Source organism: Embiotoca jacksoni, unplaced genomic scaffold, assembly GCF_022577435.1.
Source record: "Embiotoca jacksoni isolate LCO1_2020_lvr unplaced genomic scaffold, fEmbJac1.0.p SCAF_7, whole genome shotgun sequence".
Taxonomy (NCBI): domain Eukaryota; kingdom Metazoa; phylum Chordata; class Actinopteri; family Embiotocidae; genus Embiotoca; species Embiotoca jacksoni.
In genome coordinates, this window is record NW_027185425.1 from 1201746 (window position 1) to 1222356 (window position 20611).

The following is a 20611-nucleotide window of genomic DNA, read 5'->3' on the forward strand; positions in this document are numbered from 1 at the left end:
TATTGTTGACAAGCTCAAGGGGAATTGTTTGACCTCGACCTTACGATATAAAGTGACTTGAGAATACTTATGTTATAATTTGGAGCAAATTAAACATAAATATGACGAATTAAAGACTAGATACGGGGGGGACAGCTCGACCGGATAAAGAAATCCACCGACCTTTATCGAATCAATTGATTTAACTGAGAACAAGATCTCTTTCGTAAGACAGACACCCTTTTATAATATAAACCTACCGTTGAGCGCCACGGGTAAAAGGACTCCCCGTAGTTGTACGTTATCTCCTCACCCGGAGATATTTCTTCGACCGCAAACAGGCACAAGTGTGGCTTCCCCTCACAAACAACCTTCCTCATTTCACAGTTTGGACTTCTGTGATCATCATTTACAAGTCTTCCGAGGGTCCCGTCCTCTTTGGAAGCATCGACGCTGCAAATGAAACGTCAGCCACATTTCTGTTAAGAAACTGTAGATAAAAAGCTCCTTTATGATAAAACTGAAAAACCAGGCAGATGACTTACGACCACTGTGATGCGTTCCACGAAAACTCAAACAGGAAACCACTCAAAGTGTCACCACATTTCTTCCTGGCGTGTTTGTGAGAAGAGATGTTTCCACGATATTCAACAACAAACGTGGAGGGTTCGATGGCTTTGTGGGTGAAAACGCCTCTTCCTGGAGAAGCAAATATTACCATAAAAACACTTGTGGAGTCCATGCAGCTCGAGTGCTGCCGTCATTAAAGCAAAAGAAAGACAAGAATATTCTGAAATAATTTAAAAAAAATTTGCACATGTTAAACTTTTCTCTAAAAGCTGAAATTATCATTTGTAAATGAAAAATGTTGTAATAAATTTGAAACCACCACAAACAGAAGTATCTTCTCTGGTGGTCTGACTTTACCTACAACAATGGCAAGTGAGAATATACGAGCGTTTAACTATAACAAGACAATAGTCTGTGAATACCGCTGCTTGTATTTAAACCGTCTACATGACCGTGCTCCTGATAAACCTAAAACCTTTAATTATTTGATTTCAAAGTGATAATGCTTAGCTGAATGCATATCGAGCATCCCCTCTAACTCAAAGGAGAATGCAGTTTTGTATAATTATGATCTACATAACCAAGAATAGTTTCCAAAGAACTGACTAGTCCGGCCTGTTGCCACAAAATCTAGGAATATCAAAGTAGAGACCGATATCAGAAATATACTGCTTACCTTTAAAGGAGTCGATAAACCTTTTCTCCAGGGAGGGTTCGTCTTGGCGAGCAAGTATGTGCTCCAGGGCATCCTGTTCAGGAGTCAGCTTTCTGTCCTGCTTCGCCATGGCAGCTGAAAATTGTACAAAAATACCAAATTAGGTTTGGATGATGATGAGATCTGCCCTATGCCTTTAAAATGATGCTGACTGTTCTTCGGGTATTTTAAACAACAGGTGATGTGAACAGAAAATCATTTTAAACAACAGCTGTGCAAGAATTCACTTCTTATTTCCAGCATGTTATTTACATCCACAGCTCCCAACGCATGCATAGATTTCTGAGATTTAACTCCATGACATTTGACAGGAGATCAGGAAATTTCTGCATTGTATCAAAATGTGCATTTCAAAGAATATTTGTAATATTTGCACGCTAATGTCAGAAATGTCAACTGAACCGCCGAGAAACTTATTTCAGTACTTTTTTTATTTTGGAGATATTTGGTTACAAATAATAAAAATTAAAAAAAAATGCATGTACTTAAATGTACTCATTAGTACTCAAATCATGAAAGAAGAAAGTAACATGAGGCTCAAGACTCAAGGACATGCACAGCAAATGTGTACTCAAGTGCTTTAACAGTATTTAATTAAAGTTACATTCCACCACAGGAAGTGATAAATAGTTCCTGCAGAAACTGTGACCAAAGAATAAAGACAACAGAAGTGCTGGTTGCCGTTTAGTGGAGATAAACCGTTTGGTTGAGGTCCAGTTGCAGCATTATCCGAGTTGTTTACTTTGTGCTGCAAACTTGCCTTGCTAGAATGCTAACGTGGACAAGCAGGCTTTAAATAAGCTGGTAGTAGTCTGCCAGCAAGTTTCCTCTTTGTTTTTGGCTTCATTGAATTGAGGAATATGTCGTTTTCACACGGTGCAACGTTTACCTTTGCTTCAATATCCCTCCTCCCCCCCCACGAGTAGAAGCAGGAGGAGCTGCTAACAACAGTAGCAGCCGTCGTTCTTTGGCGTTCGTCTTCCCGAGAGATCACGTGACGTTACGGCAGCGAGCGGCGGAAACCCCTCCCTCCCTCCCTCCCCCCCGGCCAATCAGCGACTGGAACGTCACTGACTTGACGCCAGAAGGCAGCGAATCGGCGGAGGAGGGGGGCGGTGAGAAAACGGTGCGCGAGTGGTTGTCGAGGGACAACGCGGGAGACTGACGTCGTTTGTTACGTCCCCGTAGTGACGCCAACACAGCTGATGTGGACGAATGCAGGCATCAGGAGGACACCAATGTTTTCAACAGCTTTTAGGGTTTTTTTATTCAAAACGAACATTCAATAGAAAACACTCAAGAACCTTGGCAGCCACTCTTAACAACAGGGGGTTATTATAACCGATATACATAAAGGGAGAGCATTTATTTATTTATTATTATATGATAACAAGTCTCAGAGGACCCCTTGGATGAAAGAGCATTCCCCAAAATGAACTCTTAACAGACTCAAACATGGAGAAGTTGTGTTTTTTTTGTTTTGTTTTTCCTCCCAGATTGCATCAGTCATTCGCCTTCTTAAAACACCGCTTTCAGCAACATTCAACCCATAATATTAATGTTGTCAAATGAACTCCGAACATATTTTTAATGTCATCAATTGGACACTAGTGATTAAAATCCAAGAAAAGTGATTTGATTCTGTAGTTTTTTTTAGTATTATGTGAATCAAGTAAATCCCTCACCATGAGAAAGCTGAACAGGCTTTTGGAAAATCAATTAAACCATGAGACGGTATAAAAAAAAAAAAACACGGTCATGTTAGACTTTGGTATAAATGATTTATAGTGATTTCCTGCAGTTTTTTTTGCTGTACGTGTTCGCGATTCACTCGGTGACTCCCTCGATGTCCGAAAACGACGTTTGAAACAAATCGTCGGGGTTTTAACAACTGTGCAAAAGTACCGTGTCTGGAAATAAGCCCGCAGGTCGGCCTCCCGACGGGATGGTCGTCGATTTACATCACGGAGATTGTTTCGGTGCTGCGGCGGACGTTTACAGAGACACTTTATCCATCGCGGCTCTCCGGCTCCCGGCAGTGGACCTAAACGTCAGTCCGAGAAAGGAGGAACTCCCCTCCGAGAAACCTGAAGTCCGACGTGCAGAGGAAAAGTGAGGAATCATATGATATGGAAGGAAAACGGAAGTAACAACCACAAAAACACAGAGGTGGTGGTGGTGGTGGGGGGGGGGGCTGTGTCCTGCTGAGCAGTGGTAAACAGTCTGAACGCTGAGCTGAGTCTGACATCTTCTGAAACACACCGTCGTCATAAGTGTCGAGAGGTTTGTAGTCGGTCCGTTTATTTACTCGGCGACGTTTTAAAATGTTGAATTACAAAACATTTACGCCACCGGCAGCAGCACCTGCTTAAAAAAAAAAAAAAAAGAGGAAGAAGAAAAAAAAAAAAAAAGGTCCCTTCTCGTTCTCGTTCCCTCGCGTCACTCCGAATCCTCGTCTTCCTCCCCGTCGGGTAGAAACGCCGGGTCGTCGGGCGTCCGCTCCGTCTCTTCCTCCGGCCTGAGATGCAGCTCCCTGACGGTGAGGATGCGGGTGAGCATGGCCTCCATGGTGCCGTCATCCAGCGGCGTGGAGGAGAACCACAGCGGGCTGTTGGGGACGCAGCAGCGCTCGGGGTGAAGGTAGAAGAGGTTGGTGCGCTGCTTGACCGACTCCGAGCTGCGTGGAGGACGGTTAATAACGTAAATGATACGTTTAGTTGTATTCACTCATAGCAAACATCAAAAGTAGAGCTGGAGGGGAGAAATAAGAGACTTATTTTTTGTTTTTTAAAGGACTGGCAAAAAAATATGGGTTTTAAGATTTGCTGGGTCTTAGCTACTCAGGCAGATTTTACTTGACAATAAAGACCTGGTCCCCTCGACACAGGAACGAGCTGCAGGTTCTCGTCTGAGGACCTTCGGGTTCGTAAAGTGGAGACGAGCTCTGAAATATCTGCAGCCACATAAAAGTCATAAAAAAAATCGATCCTGAAACAAATCTGATGTGAGCTTTTTTCTGGTTTTAGTTAAAAGTCTAAGCAGCTGCTTTCAGTCCCAGACTGAGTCTGAGGAATAATATTTGATTTACACACTTAAATTTTTTTTTAAAAAGTGCACCTGTCCTTTTAATTCTAGGTTTTAAAATCTAAAAACATGGAATCATAATGGGACGTTTGCCGCAATCTACTACAGCCCAAAAAAAGAAATCTATCTGATCAAATGAACCTGAACATGACGGCAGTCATCTTCAGGGAGGTTTTATATGTGGAAGAGGAGGTGAGATTATTGTACCATTTTTTTTTTTTTTTTTTTCAATGTAAAAGCCGTGAATGATGACGGTTGTCGGACGCTCACCACTTAGAGAGGTAGAACTCGTAGAGTCTGACCGGACAGCGAAGCGGGTTCTCCGTGTTCTCCATCATCTCCAGGATGTCCTCTTTATTCTCCTCCTCTTTGCGCCTCTTCGCCGGAGCTGCCTCTGAATCTGAAGACAGACGCATACGTGGAACTTCGTTTTCAATATGAAAGCCACGTCACAGTCAGAAGTTCAACACAACACGGAAACATACAGAGCAAAAACACAGAAGCTCCCTCTGGTGGGACTTCTGTTTGGTCCCGTGTGATTTCAAATGAAACCAAACAACAGACAGACTGATGGATGAAATAATCATTTATCATAGTAAGTTAATTATAATTTTTTTTAAGAGTTTAGATGGCAAAAACCTGTATAAGACTTATGCTTTATGTCACAGTTAAAAACATTTAAATCAAAGGTTCAGGATCAAAACAGAACTATAAATGAAGCTCATTATGCAATGTGCCGTCTGTGCCGGCTTTTGATGCTCATTTGTGTTTCCTTAAGTAAAATATAATAATTCAACCAATGCAGATTGAACACTGTGAACCAACAGGTGTTACTCCACAATATCAACAACAAAATGCACAAAGTCTCAGGATTATTTGCAGTTCTTTTCATCACAACCATCCGGTGCTGTGGATGATTTTTTTTTTTGCCACAAACATCTCGACCTCCTCAAAAAAAAAAACAACAACATTCAAATAAAGGCACGAGAATTAAGATAGTTATAAGGACGTAACTTGAAGGGGACTGATTGTGTTTGAATATCTTAACATGAACGTTGTTAACAAGCTTTTTTGGGTGTCTAATTTGGGCCCTTTTTTTTTTCCGGTACCTGAGTCCGCCTCGGTTACAGATATGGGCGGGTAGAAGCGCAGGAAGGTGGTCTTGGTGTTGTTGTGGTTGGTCTTGGTGCAGCGCATGACGTGGGCGAAGGACAGCTGGCGGTGCTGCTCCACCGCCGTGAAGCCGAAGTACTTGCAGCAGAAGAAGAGCAGCGTGTTGAGGAGGACGATGGGGGAGTACGCCCCCAGCTGTTTACAGCCCCACAGGAAGTCCTCCTCCACTCGGGAGTGGATGTAACCTGCGGAGGGACAGCGAGCGAGCGGGCGTGTTTGTTTGTTTATTTGTGTGGGACAGAAACAGACAAACTGAAAGGTCGGCAGACGACTCGCCGACTCACCGCTGGCTGTGACCGAAGGTTTGAAACCTCTCAGCATGGACGTGAACTCGGTGGAGAACTTGTTGTAGAAGCGATCCATGAATATGTTTTCCACGCGACCGTTCTCGAACAGATACTAACGGACAGAAGAAAAGTTACAGCGTCAGCATGACTCGGAAAAATAAAAGGAGCGGCCTCTTATTTATTTACAGCTTCGCAAGTCTGTCGGTGCTCAGCGCTCTCGTTCCTTTTTTTTTATATATATATTAGTAATGTGTTACTACTGCCAGCGGGTGGCGCTAATTCACCTGAAAGCTTTTCGACAAAAAGGAGAAGAGAATGTCACTGCTGCTGTGAGATTAGATGCTTCTGTACAAACAGCAGAAACATGCAGACACTGCTACAGCTGTCAAAAACGCAAAAATCGCAGGAAATAGCGACTCATCTTTTTTTAGCTTGAAATGCCCACACCGGTTCGAGTTTTTTTTTTTTTTTTTTTAAAACAATATCGCACGCGGTTCGAAACTCGACAAACGCACGTTATATAAATCTTTTTTGTTTCATTACCGTTTGTATTAAGTTCGTGTGGTTAAGGACTTGCCTGTTGGATGCCGAGGCAGAGGTAGAAGAGGCTGTCGGGGGAGTACGGCTCTCCGTTGGGTCGGTTCACCTCGTTGATGAAGCAGCAGAGTCCGTAGCTGAGCTCGGCGGTGGTGCAGCGAAGAACGTCCTCCTTCAACTCGATGGGACGCGCTGAGGTCAAAGGGAGGGGGAAAAAAAAAAAAAAAATGCATTGTCAGCAGTCACGGTAGACAGGTGAGATGCAATGAAGCTGGCTGGGAATGGACGGACCCAGTGTTGACCCAGCGTACTGTGTGATGGTGATGTAGTTCATGTCCAGACTTACAGCCGATGCGAGGCTTCTCCAGGTCGGGTTGCGTTTGCCTCCACTGGATCCATCGCTTCCACGCATCGACTCCGTATTCGCTCTTCAGTTTCGGGATGTCTGCAGCCGCGTTCTTCGTGGAAGGACCTTTTTGAGGCGTCGCCTCCGCGGCCTTCGACGGCTTACGACCCTTCGACGGAGCAGAGGGCGACGGAGACGGCGTTTCATCGCGGATACGATCACGGGGATTCATTTTTTTCCAGCTCGGGTTTCGTTCAGACTGCAGGCAAATCGGATTTTGTATCTCAGGTCAGAGATACTTTTATTTGCCAGAGGGAACAGGTCGGATTTGGCGTGCGCAGACATCTTTAGCTGCATGGGTTGCTATGGCAACGGCGTTCGCGCAGCTCTCCAGAACGGAAGCAGCCGGTACGGATGTGGCGAAAGAGCTTCTGTCAGTGGACTGTTGTTAATATTTTTCTTCCGCAGCGGATCCAGATTGCAAAAAAATCTGATTTCATGTGTTGTTGTTTTTTGCTGTTCAGACCGTAAAAAAAAAAAAAAAAAAAATCTGATTTGGGCCGGCAGTCTGAACACGGCTCATTCTCTCCATGTACAACCACATCCAGTCCTAAAAGGTGCAAGAGGTCCTGGACTCCTTTCACAGACACTTACCCTCTTTTCTTTGACTTTCCTGAGAGATTGTCGTCGTCGTGACGAGGACGGCGCCGGGCTCAGAGGTTTGAGGGACTCTTCTCTCAGCCGGGCCATCCTCTCCAGAGTTTCTGGCGAAGACAAGCAGATCAAATATTTAGAAGGTCGCCTGTGACGACTTCAACCCGCCAGCCTCCAACAAAAGGAGAAAACGTGAATCAAGTCGGAGATGAATGTTTCCATCTTCTCACCGACAGTGAAGTCAGCTTCGATGTCCATGGAGGGCGGGCCTGGAGGCGGGGCCTCAGGGATAGGCTCACTGGCCACGCCCACAGGAACGTCTATGGTCGGGTTGAGCTTCTCGGAGGCGTCCGATCGACCGGGCGACCTGAAGGCCGCGTCAGAGGACGCGTCCTCCCAGTTGTTGAGGAAACTGGCCAAGTCGTCCGTGTCCAAGTCGTCGCTGTAGTTACTGACGTGGTCTGAAAAAAAAAAAAAAAACACGAGAGGAGCTGAGCAATTAGAAATACTACACTTAATATTAAAAATGTATTTATATGGGGAAATAATATGATGGATTGAAAAGCTGTGGATGAAAAACGAGTTTAAAAATGACACCTTTGCTTTTGATATTTTTACCAAAAAAGGGCAAATTTTTTTTTTAAAAGATGGAAAAGAAAAACAACAAAATGTCACCCTTCCTTTAAATTATTCTTTTTTTCCATTACTTCCTCAAACACCCTGTTAATCGCTCCCTCTTACCGTCCGGGGCCTCCGTCCCCTCGTCCTCTTTCTCCTGCGCGCCCCCCTTCGCCGTCTCCTGTTTGTCCTTCTTCTCCTGCTCTGCCACCATCTCGGCCATGAGGATGAGTTCCGCCTCGAACGGATCGGACGGGATTTTCTGTTTGATCTCCTCGATGGTTTCCACGATACGTTCGGCGCTGTCCATCGTCACAGGAAGGAACATCGGCACGGGCAGCTGCAGTCCACATCAAGAAAAACAACAGCTCACGAGGCGGGTCTCGAAGATTTACTGCGCCAGAGTGTCTAATAAATACATTTTATTTTGAAATCCTGTTCACGAGATGGTGCTGGCAACACCTTAAGACACTTAATTTAGGTTTTCCCTGAATTCTGTCTTTGCAGCGGAACTGCATGGCTGAGTCACATAAAAAAGTTCTCCATTTTGACAAATAAAGTAAACTTTGATTATAATTTAATTTCCTGCTATTATTAGTTTTGTGAATCGATTCTGAAGACAAAGGTCGCGACAGGAAAATTAAGCCGAAGTTAACAATCAAAATAAGTTGTGGTGCGAGACGTACAGGCAGCGGCAGGCACATGGGTTTGGGGGTAAACTGGCTGTACATGTTCATCGGCACAGGAATAAACACCGGCACAGGAACCGGCACGACCAGCAGTTTTGGAAAGACGTCATCTACAGAGAGAAAAAAAAAAGGGGGGGGGGGGGGGAAACGTTGGCGTGAATGTTTCAACAGGAGCGACGACATGTTCTTAAATTAATGAGAACGATGCGTTAATACAATAGAAGCATATGTGAATATAGTGGAGGATGCTTTTTTTTTTTTTTAATTTTAAGGGCCAACACATCGTAGCAGTTAATCTGTGGTTATAGGAGAGACTCTGATTTTAAGAGGAACAACATTTTGCTCGTTAGTTTAAACAAAGAAAAAAAAAAACAGTAAATCAAAACACACTTTTATCAGACGCTACATTTGTAAAACTGTGGAAACGGTCCCTTTTATCATTTCTGTTGAGTCATCATGTCCCCTAAAACAACTGTCATGTCGAAACATCGGTTAGGAATTTAAACACTTTTGTATCAAAGCTACAAGTGTGCGACTATTTTCCCTTCACCTGTAAACTACTTTGTTTTCCAGTTGTGTCCCGTCTTTCATGAGAAAAGGCAGCAAGAAATTCCCACTAAAATATTGATTAAAAACACACGCTCATACACGGAGGCAGTGGCCACAAGGTGTGCAAAGCATTTGCCAAACAATTATTTTTAATGTATTATTTTTGTGTGCAAAAGAACTAAAACGTCCTAATGCGTAAGCTTTCATTTTTCTTGTACCCGTCTGCGCCTCGACGTCGGCCGTCTGCGTTTTGCAGGAAACCCCTTTGTTCTGCACGAGCGGTCTGCAGAGCAGCGCCTTGTTCTTCAGGATCTTCTGGACGGGAGGAGGTTGAGTCTTCACCGTTTCTGTCTGAACGCTGATCTGATGGACGCACAAACGGAGCACGTCAACAACTACTTCTGCTTAAAACATCAGATGGTCTTCTAAAGGCTTCTTCCGGAAAATTATCAGTTATAATAGAGAACAAACACTTTGACTCAAACATCGACTGAATATTCCGTTTTTCTTTAATTTGTCACCCGTGTGATCTAATTTCACGCTTTACAAAACAAACACCAACTCACATGTCCAGAGTTCTTTGATTTGAACTTTGTGCCTGCGGAGAAAAGCAGGAAACAGATGAGACTTTCACAATAAAAGGCTGATAAATCAGGATCCGTGGTGTTTTTCTTCTCTCGCGTGTTCGTACTTTGCCGAGTCGTTCTATCGGAGGCGTTGGAATTTGCTGTCGGCGGACCTGCGAGCGAGATGACGTTGGCGATGACGGGCGTGTCCTCCACGATGTCGCCTGAAAACCAGAACGCACAGGAACACGAAGCAAGATCAGGAAATAAATCAAACTTAAGAGCCTCGCAAATATAACGACGAGGGCCCTGTTGAGTCTAAAGTCACCGACTCCAAACTTGACAAATTTGGGGTTCGATTGATTTCGCAACTGATGTCAGACGAAACAAAACAAAACAGGAAATCAAAACAGGAAAAAGCAACAACACCAACACACCTTTCAAGACTTCGCCCTGCGTGAACACGATGTCGCTGCAGAACTGCAGCATACACGTGAGGTCGCAGAAGTGTTTGACTTCCCCCTGCATGGCGAGACTCTGCCGTAGTTTCCCTTTTCGCCCACAGTTGTCACACTTTGCGACCTGAGAGAAAAAAAAAAAAACCCGAGTCAAACGTGGAGCAGCGGCCGCCGCTGCAGCGCGACCGCGGGGTTACAACGACCGACGTGGAGGCTCGCTTACGTGGCAGAAGAGCATGGTGTATTTGGAGCGGCACTCCTCAGAGCAGAACTCCTCCGTGGAGCCGCCGTACTGAGCCGTCACCAGCTTCTTGGAGATGCACTGGCAGTAGAAGCAGGAGTGGCAGTGTCTCCCCCAGTTTTTACTCAGGTCGTGTCTGAAGAGGAGCTTGCAGCCTGGAAAGAGGAATCGCAACGATTCGCCGTTAATACCGCGGCGTTTAAATTCAGCTTCTTCAGAGCCGCTTCCGTCTCTCGCGTCCTCACCGTCGCTGCAGAAGTAGCAGTCTTTGTTGTTGATCCTCTTCACGTCTCGGGTGATCTTCTCGATCTTGCAGTACTCGCACAGGCTCGTCACGTCGTTGTCCCTCTTGAACTCGTGTGAACAGTCCACGCTGCACAGAAACACCATCTTGTCCTGCAAACCAGCAGAACTGTCAGTCCTCACAAATACACGTCCTCGCGATTCAGTTCTGCACTTTGTACGTTATTTTCTGCTCTAATATTCACTGAAACAACAGTCAGTCTTGATAAAAGCTGCGACAATGGATATACAGTTAGTGGCCAATTTATTAGGTACACCTTGGTAAAACCAGTTTTACACAACAGCCGTGGATTAAATGAAGGTCATCACATTTAGCTTTAGTGGAGTGTTTTAGATTGGTGTTGGTTTTTATTTTAAAAGGACTTTATTAATCATCGTGGGGAATGAATCCATCATAAGTACGGTACACACACAAGGAGCAGTGGGCAGCCAGAGACCAAGTCTATTGAAAGGAGTACGAACTTACTATCTTAGAGGCCTGAAGCTGCTCCTGTTGCACGCTAACAGAGCACAGCAAAGTCGTAGAGGGACGACGTAACCGTCATGAGTAAGTATTTCACGCTAGGTCACTTCATCATCATCAGCGCCTGAGTTACACGCGTTTTTGTGACCACCGATACGTGAACATTTGCGATTTCAACATGGACTTAAAACTTGAGCAGAGACACTTTTTTCTTTTTTTTCTGCCTATCGAACTTTTGTCCAAAAATACACACCAACGCGCACACACGCCGAGTTTACCTTCATCTGGACGATCTCCGGTTTAAAGGTTATGATGCGGGCGCACTGGAAGCAGTGCAGATTCTGGGATCCTTTGTCGGCTTGCCGTGTTTGAGGAGGAGTCACGGCCTGGATTTGTTCGGATCCTAAAGGCAGCTTCGTAAAAACGTTCACCTGTTTCTGCGACTTTTTGAACTTGTCCTAAAACACAGAAAAAAAAAACCAACAACATGTATACAGGAGTCATGATTATTAACCAAGCGTGATGCCGTGTGACGGCAGAGCCGTGACGGGAATTATTTCCACATGAATGATCAGAGATATCAAATGTTCGGTGAATGAGAGATAGAATATTGTGACATGAGCAGATGATAAAGTGGTAAAACTGATCCCTAAAAGTCATTTTCAAGTGTGTCGATAAAAACAAGAACAAAATTCCAGCGTGGTGTTGTTGTCGTGTGAATTAGCGCCGATGTCTTTTATGTAATTACCTGAAAAGCCATGACACATGGCAGAGTGCAGAAGTTCCTGATGGAGGTGTCTGACATGGCCAGGTGATACGCAGGTACGGTGCTTTTCCCACAGCTATCGCAACTTAACCGAGCACCTGTGGACGAGGAGTTTGTTCACGTCTTATTTTTCCGAGTTTAAAAGCAGCGCAAGAAAAACCTGGAATGAAAACTTGCTGTCCGGCACCTGAAGCACTGACGGTCTGGACCTTGAACGCCATCACGCAGCTGCTGCTACAGAAGAGGTTCACCGTGTCGTCGCTGTTTTGGTTGTCGACCATCTCGGAGAGCAAACGGTGGGTATGACACATCGTACACGGCTGGGTGACCTTGGTTGTCTGGGAAGAAAATGAAAACGGACGTTCTCGCTGTAGGACCGAGAGATTAAAAATGCTGTTGATTGTTTAGGCATAAATGTTCGACCACGTCGGCCGCACGGAGAATCGAGCTATTGATTTAAAAATAAAACAAACGTTTTATTTGATACATTTCAGATTCAATCCTGAACTGAAAATACCTCTTGACCTTCAAATTAAAAAGTGTTTTCCTGTGGAGTTTCCTCGTAAAGTTGCGTGTATCCTGGTGTTGAATGTATACTATGATAATTGTCAATACCGAGACATTTTTGGTTTCTGTCGGACTCCCTCCTTGTCTTTCCGTACCTCCTTGTATTGAGCCAAACAGTCGGCGTTGCACACAGTTTTGCTGCCGTCCTCCATCTTCAACATGAGTGCTTTGTTGAGGCAGTAGGAGCCGCAGCTGGCGCAGCCGGCCATGCCGAGGTTGTTCACGGTCCGGAAACGGTTAAAGCAGGCGTCGCCGCACAGCTTGTGGACGGCGCCGCTCAGGATCACCTCATGTTTGCTCTGTAGGGAGATGACAAGGGGAAAAAAAACAAAAAGCAGTGCAGGTTATTTTAGCCCGAAAGTGAAAATGATGTGTGTTTTATGAGCATAAACGATTAAGTAAACAAAACAGAACCATTACAGGAAAATCTAAAATGAACCTCAGTTCTGCCGAGCACAGGAAGCTTTAGGTTATTTACATAACCCCGGTTCTCTGAGTAGCACGAGTGCCTTACAGCATCAGAGCATTTAAAAAAAAAAAAAAAAAATTAGATAAAAATGTTTCCTGCATTATAAGATTCCAAAAAAAGAGAAGTTGCTGTTCTGACTGATATAAACACAATAATCGATCCGGATGGATGCTTTGTTACAATCAAAGGACACATCACAAATGGAAAAAAATGTCACCAATTACAGCTTCTCAATGAGGATTTCCTGCTTTTTCTGTTTTATATCAATATAAACTGAATATCTTTGGGTTTTGGACTGTTAGTCTGACAAAACAAGACACGATTAAAGACATCACCTTTAACAATTGTCACGATTCAGTGGGGTCCATTTTAAGGACGATTCATGAATCAATGATGGAAATAACACTTCGTTGCAGGAGTGTTGTGTTTGACTCACAATGCAGAATCTGGTGCACATGCTGCAGAGCGTCTGTGGTCCTGATGGCTGTGGCTGTTTGACGGAGGCGGGGGCTTTCCGGGTGGAGGCGTTTCTCTTGTAGTTGAAGGAGGTCAGGCAGTTCTGGCTGCAGAAGTCCTTCATGGCTCCTTTACCGTCCGGAGACAGGATGACGTCCTGCGGCCGAAATATCAACCTGAGAAGGAACGACATCCGGAAGAGACACTCAGCTTCGGTCGTACGCTTTGAAACGACACAGTTCAGGAATATCTCTGGCTTTACTGTCTGCATGTCTTGCGTGAGGCTCACTTTTGGCAGTTGTGGCAGATCTTGGTGGCTCCTTTGACTCCGGGCAGAGACGTGGTGAGGCAGGCGGTGGAGCAGAAGAGCGCCGGCGAGCCCTTCCTCTGGAAAGCGGTCTGGCCTTTCATCAGGTTCTTCTTGCAGTGGGAGCAGGACATGTGCTGCGTGGACGAGGGGTTGGAGGCAGGCGGCGTCGCCGCCGTCTCGGCAGCTGAGGTCACAGAGAAGACGGATCCGATCTTCAAGTCGTCCTGTGAACACCAGAACAAGCGGTGAGGCAGAGGGCAGCGATGGTCTGACATCACAGCCTGACTGATGATTTGAAGACGGACACGTTGCGTGTGCATAAGGACGTATAAACTTCACACCACACAAAAAAAAATGCCTAAGCTGACCTACTAGCGATGTGCAGAGAGGATTGTGTCTTTCCACTGTGCAATTTAGCCACTGACTGTATATAAAAGTGTTCGTAGCTTCCGATTCTGAAAAATGAGGCCGATGCGGAAGAGCCTTTAGCTGCAATACCACTGACTGCCACTAGAGGGCGGCTCCAAAAAGCCTCCAGCTCCATAGACTCCCATTAAACATGAAGTCAATAAAATTTCTCCACCAATTATTTCGATTTTGTCATCTACAGCTGCTCCTTCTTATTAGAAGAGGTAAACAGTCGATAAATAATCGAATAGTTCAGAGCAATTTTTGATTAGAAATTTTGCTTGAATCTTGAATCTCCATAGCGTAGACACAATGTTAGTCAGCTCCACAAGCATTTACAGAACCTACAGGAGTTTCTCCAGTATTGTGCAACAGTATAACTTGTGCAAAGTGTCGCACCTTTGCAGGATCAGGCTCGTCTTTCACAGTGGCTGTGGACGCACAGGATATCGCCGCCCGCTCGTACTCCTCATCCACCGGCTCGTCCTTCACTTTGGCCAAAAGAGGCGGCGGGCACGACTCGATAGGTTTGGTTGCAGCGCGCAACTTCTCCTGTACCAGGAAGAAAAAGAAAACATTTGTACCAACACAGTGACGTAAAATCCAGAACGAACGGACAGCGAAGCCAAAATACGCCGAAACTCATATCCTGCTTTAACGTACACGCGACTGGTTCTACTTACGGCGTCCAGTCTTGGTAGCGAAAGCTTGACCACTTTCATGCCGTTCAGCACCGTCGCAGGCGACGAGCTTCCTGCAGGAACATGAGCGACATTAAAACATGAAATCAAAACGGCCGCGAAGTCACATGGTCGCTGACTTTTACTTCCTGCGTGTCGCCCACCTGTACTCGCCGTGGCGACAGACGACGGAGACGAGGAGGACTGCATCAAGTCTGCGGCCGAGGGCTTCACGTCAGTTTCCTCCTTGACGGAGTTGCTGTCCTCCGTTGCCGAGACTGAGGGAAATTTAAAATGCAGGAATTATCGGCCGAGCAGCTTCGAATCCCACCGCATTGTTCGAGTGTCTTGGGTTGAGTTTCTGACAGTAAACCAGGACGAAGACTCTGCTCTGATGGGATTTCATAAAGAGAGGTTACCTGGTAAACATTGTTTGTTGTATTAGTTTCTCTTTTAGAAGTTACAAGAGTCGCAGTTTGAAAACAACTATCAAAGTATATTTTCTCCGGTTTGCTGCACAACACTTAAAAATTCATGGTGTGAAGTTCAAATGTAAAGCAGCCGTGACCGTGGAGTTTCCTCTCACACCTCCTGCTGCAGAGGGTTAATGGATGACTGCAGAACTGATCACCTGCCGCACAGCTAACTGTCCGTAATCAATACAACCAAAAATGTCAATTAGAACAGAATATGCAAAACATTTTGGTCTTTTTTTAAAAAAATTTTTAAAGATGACAACAACTTCAGATCAGCACATTTCAGACATTAGATAAATGTGATGGAAATTTCACTCCCGTGTCTCAATAAAAAGTGTCGTCATAGTTACTTAAACGTTAAAGCGCCAATGAGCCCTCGTAATGTTTCAGTAAAGCCTCCAACAGTTCGAGACTGAATTAAAAGTGAATCAATTACCGTCAAATCAAACAATCAGGCAGTTAAAAGGAGAAACACAACTTTTACATCGCGTATATAAATCTACTACGTGACTAACGCGCGCGAGAAGCTAAAAGCCCGTTTTATGTCACCTTTATTTGAAGGAGCAGGCAAGCGGTTGCGCTCCACATCCAAACCTTCCTGTTCCTCTTCCTTCATCTGAGCTTCCTGTTCCACCTGATCCACCGTGCCGATGTCCATCATCTCATCGAGGTCGTCCCCTCCAGAAACCTTCAGGTCAGAGTCCGAGGTTTTCTCATCCTGCTGCGTGCCGACGTCCTCCTTAGAGTCGACGCCTGCGTCCGCGTCGTGTTTCTCCTCCGCTTCCATGGACTCTTCCTTCGTCTCCTCGGTCGCCTGTGCGGGATAAAGAGGAGTCAACATGATGCCAAGGACCAAAGTGATGAATTTCATCTTGTGCCTTTCAACAACAACAACAAAAAAAAAAATCTATTTTAAATTGAATATGCAACAATTTGTCAGTCATTGATCGACTGAGCTGAATAAAAATAGAGACAGCAGACATCTGTATGACGGTTAGATGACAGGTCGGAGATTGAAGGATTGTTATTGCAAAAGTTTATGAATCTTGCCGTGTGTGTCAGAGGGCTTCAAATCACTGGATAACTCAGAAGACCGTCACAAGACGATGACGGCACAACACAAGTGACTCTGCGTCGACAACCTGTGACACTTCAACACGTACTGTTCGGGGATCTTTGCTTCAGATTTTGATAAACATCGCATTGTGCGTTTCTCAACAATATGTACAGTGAAGGAAATTATTATTTGATCCTTTGCCGATTTTGTAAGAAATGAACGGTCGATAATTGTAGGTTTATTTTAACAGACAGATTATAAAAAAAAAAATAATAATAATCCAGAAAAACCACATCATATAAAAGTTATAAATTGATTTGCATTTGATTGCGTGAAATAAGTATTTGATCCGCCAGCAAAACATGACTCGGTACTTGGTGGAGAAACCGTCGTTGGCGAGCACAGAGGTCGGACGTTTGTTGTAGTTGGTCTCCAGGTTTGAACATCTCAGGAGGGATTTTGCTCGACGACTCTTTGCAGATCCTCCAAATCCTTCAGGTTTGAGGCTGTCGCTTGGCAACTCGAAGCTTCAGCTCCCTCCGCAGATTTTCGAAGGGATTAAGGTCTTGAGCCGTCTTGAGATCATGAACAAGTTCCTCCCGTGTGATTCTGGGCTGACCCCTCACCTTTCTAACGATCATCGATACCCCACGAGGCCAGATCTTGCGTGGAGCCCCAGACCGAGGGCAACCGATGGTCATTTTGTGTTTCTTCCATTTCCGAATAATCGCACCAACAGTTCTCACCTTCTCACCGAGCTGCTTGCCGATTGGTCTCGTGGTTCATTCCAGCCTTGTGCAGGTCTACAATCTGTCCCTGACGTCCTGAGACATGGTCTCCATGGTGGAGAGGTTGGAATCGGATTGATTGATTTCTGTGGACAAGTGTCTTTTATACAGGTAACGAGTTGGGACAGGTGTCTTTTAGGTAGGTAGGTATTTACTTTATGAATCCCCGAGGGGAAATTTTTTAATACAGGTAACGAGTTGGGACAGGTGTCTTTTATACAGGTAATGAGTTGGGATTCGGAGTACTTTCTTAAAGCGAGAGAACTAATCTAATCGGTCTGTGGGAGCCAGAATTCTTGCTGGTTGGTCGAGGATCAAATACTTATTTCACACAATCAAATGCAAATAAATTTATAACTTTTATGTGATTTTTTTTTTTATATTCTGTCTGTTAAAATAAACCTCCATTACAATTATAGAACGTTCATTTCTTTGTCAGTGGGCAAACTTACAAAATCGGCAAGGGATCAAATAATTACTTCCTTCACTGTATATGGAGTCTTCCTTTATGACTTTGTTTACACAACGAGCAACTTGCAGGTTGGCAACCCCAGTGAAATAATCTTAAGGAAAATGAAGCAGAAATTAGATTTTTGAAGGAAAAGAAAAACCAAAAAGTCGATATGAACCGCAGTAAGATTTAAAGTTGTTTTTGTAAAATAGTTCAATACCTGCACCCAAAAAACAACTTGGTTGTGACGTCCAAAAGGAGAGCAGCCAAGTTAATCAAAGAAATATGAGCAGAATCTCCTCGATGCACTAAAACATAACGGATGATGGAATCAAAGACTCAAAACCTGCAGGTATCAGCAGTCATTTTGGCGGTTGAGTACTACGAGTCACCGAGTGTCGCTGTGGAAATGGTTTCGTGGACGTCTCTCTTCGGTTTGCCGTCTCAAACCACACACTGCCGTTCTGATTTTAACCACAAAAACGGTAGCATTTGAATGCATCACCTGCCAACGTATCTGCCGGCTTCAATTATTTTACCCAGAAATGAAGACGTTTTCGTGCCCTCTGTAGTCACACAATAAACAGCAGTTACTGAAGAATAAAACACGTGTGTGGCGTTCTGCAACAGCTGTTGGAAAAAAAAAACAGTTTGAAAGTACTTTAGGTCAGTGGTCCCTGCTTTTGCTGCTACGTAGCCAAGATGGCGTGAGTGTGGGAATTTTTTGGAGCGTTTTGAGAGCACCATCCGGGTGCTTGTGGTGCACTGCATGTTTCCATACTAGACGGTGTGAACGCACTCGTACACTCAAAACGGTGACTGTTAAAACGCAAGTACAACATTTAGAAGTCAGCATCAGACTCCAGCGTATTTCCACCGAGTTGCGATAGACAATTCAAGAAAAACAATATAAATTTGTTTGTATGGCAAAAATGAGACGAGCATTAATGTTCTTTTTGCTCACCAGTGGTTTTCGTCTTGGAGCTCTGCCATGCAGGCCATTTTTTCCGAGTCTCTTTCTTATGGTGGAGTCATGAACACTGACCTTAACTGAGGCAAGTGAGGCCTGCAGTTCTTTGGATGTTGCCGTGGGGTCTTTTGTGACCTCTTGGATGAGTTGTCGCTGCGCTCTCGGGGTAATTTTGGTCGGCCGGCCACTCCTGGGAAGGTTCACCACTGTTCCATGTTTTTTCCATTTGTGGATAATGGTTCTCACTGTGGTTCGCTTGAGTCCCAAAGCTTTGGAAATGGCTCTATAACCTTTTCCAGACTGATAGATCTCAACTACCTTCTCCCTCATTTGTTCCTGAATTTCTCTGGATCTCGGCATGACGTCTATCTTTTGAGGATCTTTCAGTCTACTTCACTTTGTCAGGTCCTATTTAAGTGATTTCTTGATTGACAACAGGTGTGGCAGTAATCAGGCCTGGGTGTGGCTGGAGAAATTGAACTCAGGTGTGATAAACCAGTTATGTTTTAACAGGAGGGGTCAAACACTTTTTCATACCACTGAATATATTTTTTTTTAAAAAGAAAAGTGAAATGCAAAAAGGTCAAACTATCAAAAAAGAAGACCAACCGCTGAGACTCACTGCCACCTGCAGCTACAGCAGAGACGAATCCCTTATGTGATGTAATATTGTAGAAAAACTAATATTTTAGTGCTGATCAAAACGCCTACTTCTTCTTTAGAATTTCTGCCTTTACCTTTTAAAAAAACACTTCAAACTAAAAATCATTCGCAAGAAATATTAAGTACATAAATCAACCGGTAAGTTGCTTTTTCTTTTTTTTTTTTTTAAACCAACATAAAACATTAACTTTTGTTTGTAGGATTGAGTTTGTCGGCGTATTGGGAAAAAACAAAACGCTGTTATAAAAGTTTGCTCAAATTGAAATTGTAATGTCCCATATGTACACACACACACACAGCTGGTTGTGTTTGTTTTGGACTCGCTCTACAAAGCCTATCATGTGAAAAGTTGAGTTCAAATCAATGTGCAACGACTGCAACTTCTTTTTTCTTTTTAAATCATTCAGGAACCGGCGTTTAAAAAAAAACAAAAAAAAAGACCTGAATGAAGTCTTGGTTTGAGGTTCTGGTCACATTTTTCTTTCACTGCATTCAATTGTGACATTCAACATACTTGTTCTGCTGACCGGGCTTTCAAATCAAAACACCCAAATCCTTATTTCAAGTGATATCGAAGAACTATTAATAAAAGTTTACCATCGGTGTCGACTTCTGTTGTGAGTTTTTAAAGAACTTTTCAGCCTTATGGTCCATTTGTTAGAAAAGTAATAAAGTTACATTACTTTGATGGATTAAAAAAAAGATGCGACAGTTAATAAAGTTAATTTAATTATCTAATTCATGTATTAAACGTGACCTCCCGGTCCGGGACAGTGGGGGGTTTAATTTATTGTGGAATCACAGCCGACATGGGAGGATGAAACACACCGACAATAACAAATAAAAACATTTTACCAGCACCGATTTGCGTGTGCAGGCAAAGTCGTATTTGCGTTTTAATCCTTTTTTTTGTTTGTTTGTTTTTCCTTCACGAAACAAAACATGAAAACAACAAGTTAGCTTTTGTTGCTGCTCTCGCAATGTAAACACGAGCAGCGCGGCGGCTGAGCTAACGAGCCTCGGCGTTAAGTTTTTTTGGAAAACACCGGCCTCCGTGTGAGAGCCCCTCGGGTTATATGTTTTGTTTTTGTAAATAAATAAATAAATCGTAAAAAAAAAACAAGAGAACAACCAGCTCACCTGAGCTAACGCTAGCTCTCCAAACATACACACCACTTTAGCTCGTGAGATTAGCCAGCTCCTTTTTTTTTTTTTTTTTTTTTTTTTTTTTCGCCTTTAAATGTGTTTACGACAAATAACCTGCCGGCTCGGGGAACAACCGGCCGCCCCCCTCCCCCCTCCACCCCTCCGAGGTCGC

At 44.1% G+C, this 20611-nt stretch overlaps 2 protein-coding genes across 6 annotated transcripts in view; both read right to left on the reverse strand.

The window, feature by feature from the left end:
* Positions 1 to 2223, reverse strand: part of LOC138215026 (uncharacterized) — a 29931-nt gene extending 27708 nt beyond the window's left edge. For all 3 annotated transcript variants that reach the window (XM_069176954.1, XM_069176953.1, XM_069176952.1), the window contains exons 1-4: positions 2154 to 2223; positions 1226 to 1339; positions 525 to 678; positions 240 to 432 (exon numbers count right to left, since the gene is read on the reverse strand). In XM_069176954.1, coding sequence (XP_069033055.1) covers positions 240 to 432; positions 525 to 678; positions 1226 to 1334 — 456 coding nt within the window. In that variant the 5' untranslated portion in view covers positions 1335 to 1339; positions 2154 to 2223. The remainder of the gene's footprint in view (positions 1 to 239; positions 433 to 524; positions 679 to 1225; positions 1340 to 2153) is intronic.
* A 263-nt stretch (positions 2224 to 2486) lies between these two features.
* Positions 2487 to 20518, reverse strand: LOC138215028 (zinc finger MYM-type protein 4-like). Of its 3 annotated transcripts, none has more exons than XM_069176958.1 (27): positions 18706 to 20518; positions 15914 to 16178; positions 15053 to 15166; positions 14892 to 14962; positions 14608 to 14760; positions 13780 to 14024; positions 13471 to 13666; positions 12661 to 12864; positions 12186 to 12336; positions 11981 to 12096; positions 11511 to 11690; positions 10712 to 10862; positions 10449 to 10621; positions 10205 to 10349; positions 9893 to 9991; positions 9768 to 9799; positions 9420 to 9564; positions 8650 to 8762; positions 8087 to 8303; positions 7576 to 7806; positions 7346 to 7455; positions 6692 to 6860; positions 6386 to 6537; positions 5806 to 5920; positions 5458 to 5706; positions 4619 to 4748; positions 2487 to 3941 (listed from the first exon to the last, which is right to left on the reverse strand). In XM_069176958.1, the coding sequence occupies exons 1-27, from the start codon at positions 18988 to 18990 to the stop codon at positions 3704 to 3706; spliced, it is 4449 nt and encodes a 1482-aa protein (XP_069033059.1). In that variant the 5' UTR covers positions 18991 to 20518; the 3' UTR covers positions 2487 to 3703. The 3 variants fall into 3 exon arrangements, with proteins under 3 accessions (XP_069033059.1, XP_069033058.1, XP_069033060.1); XM_069176957.1 differs by having other exon boundaries at positions 6692 to 6950; XM_069176959.1 differs by lacking the exons at positions 2487 to 3941; positions 4619 to 4748; positions 5458 to 5706; ... (1 more) ...; positions 6386 to 6537; positions 6692 to 6860 and adding an exon at positions 6919 to 7207.
* Between the last annotated feature and the right edge of the window lie 93 nt (positions 20519 to 20611).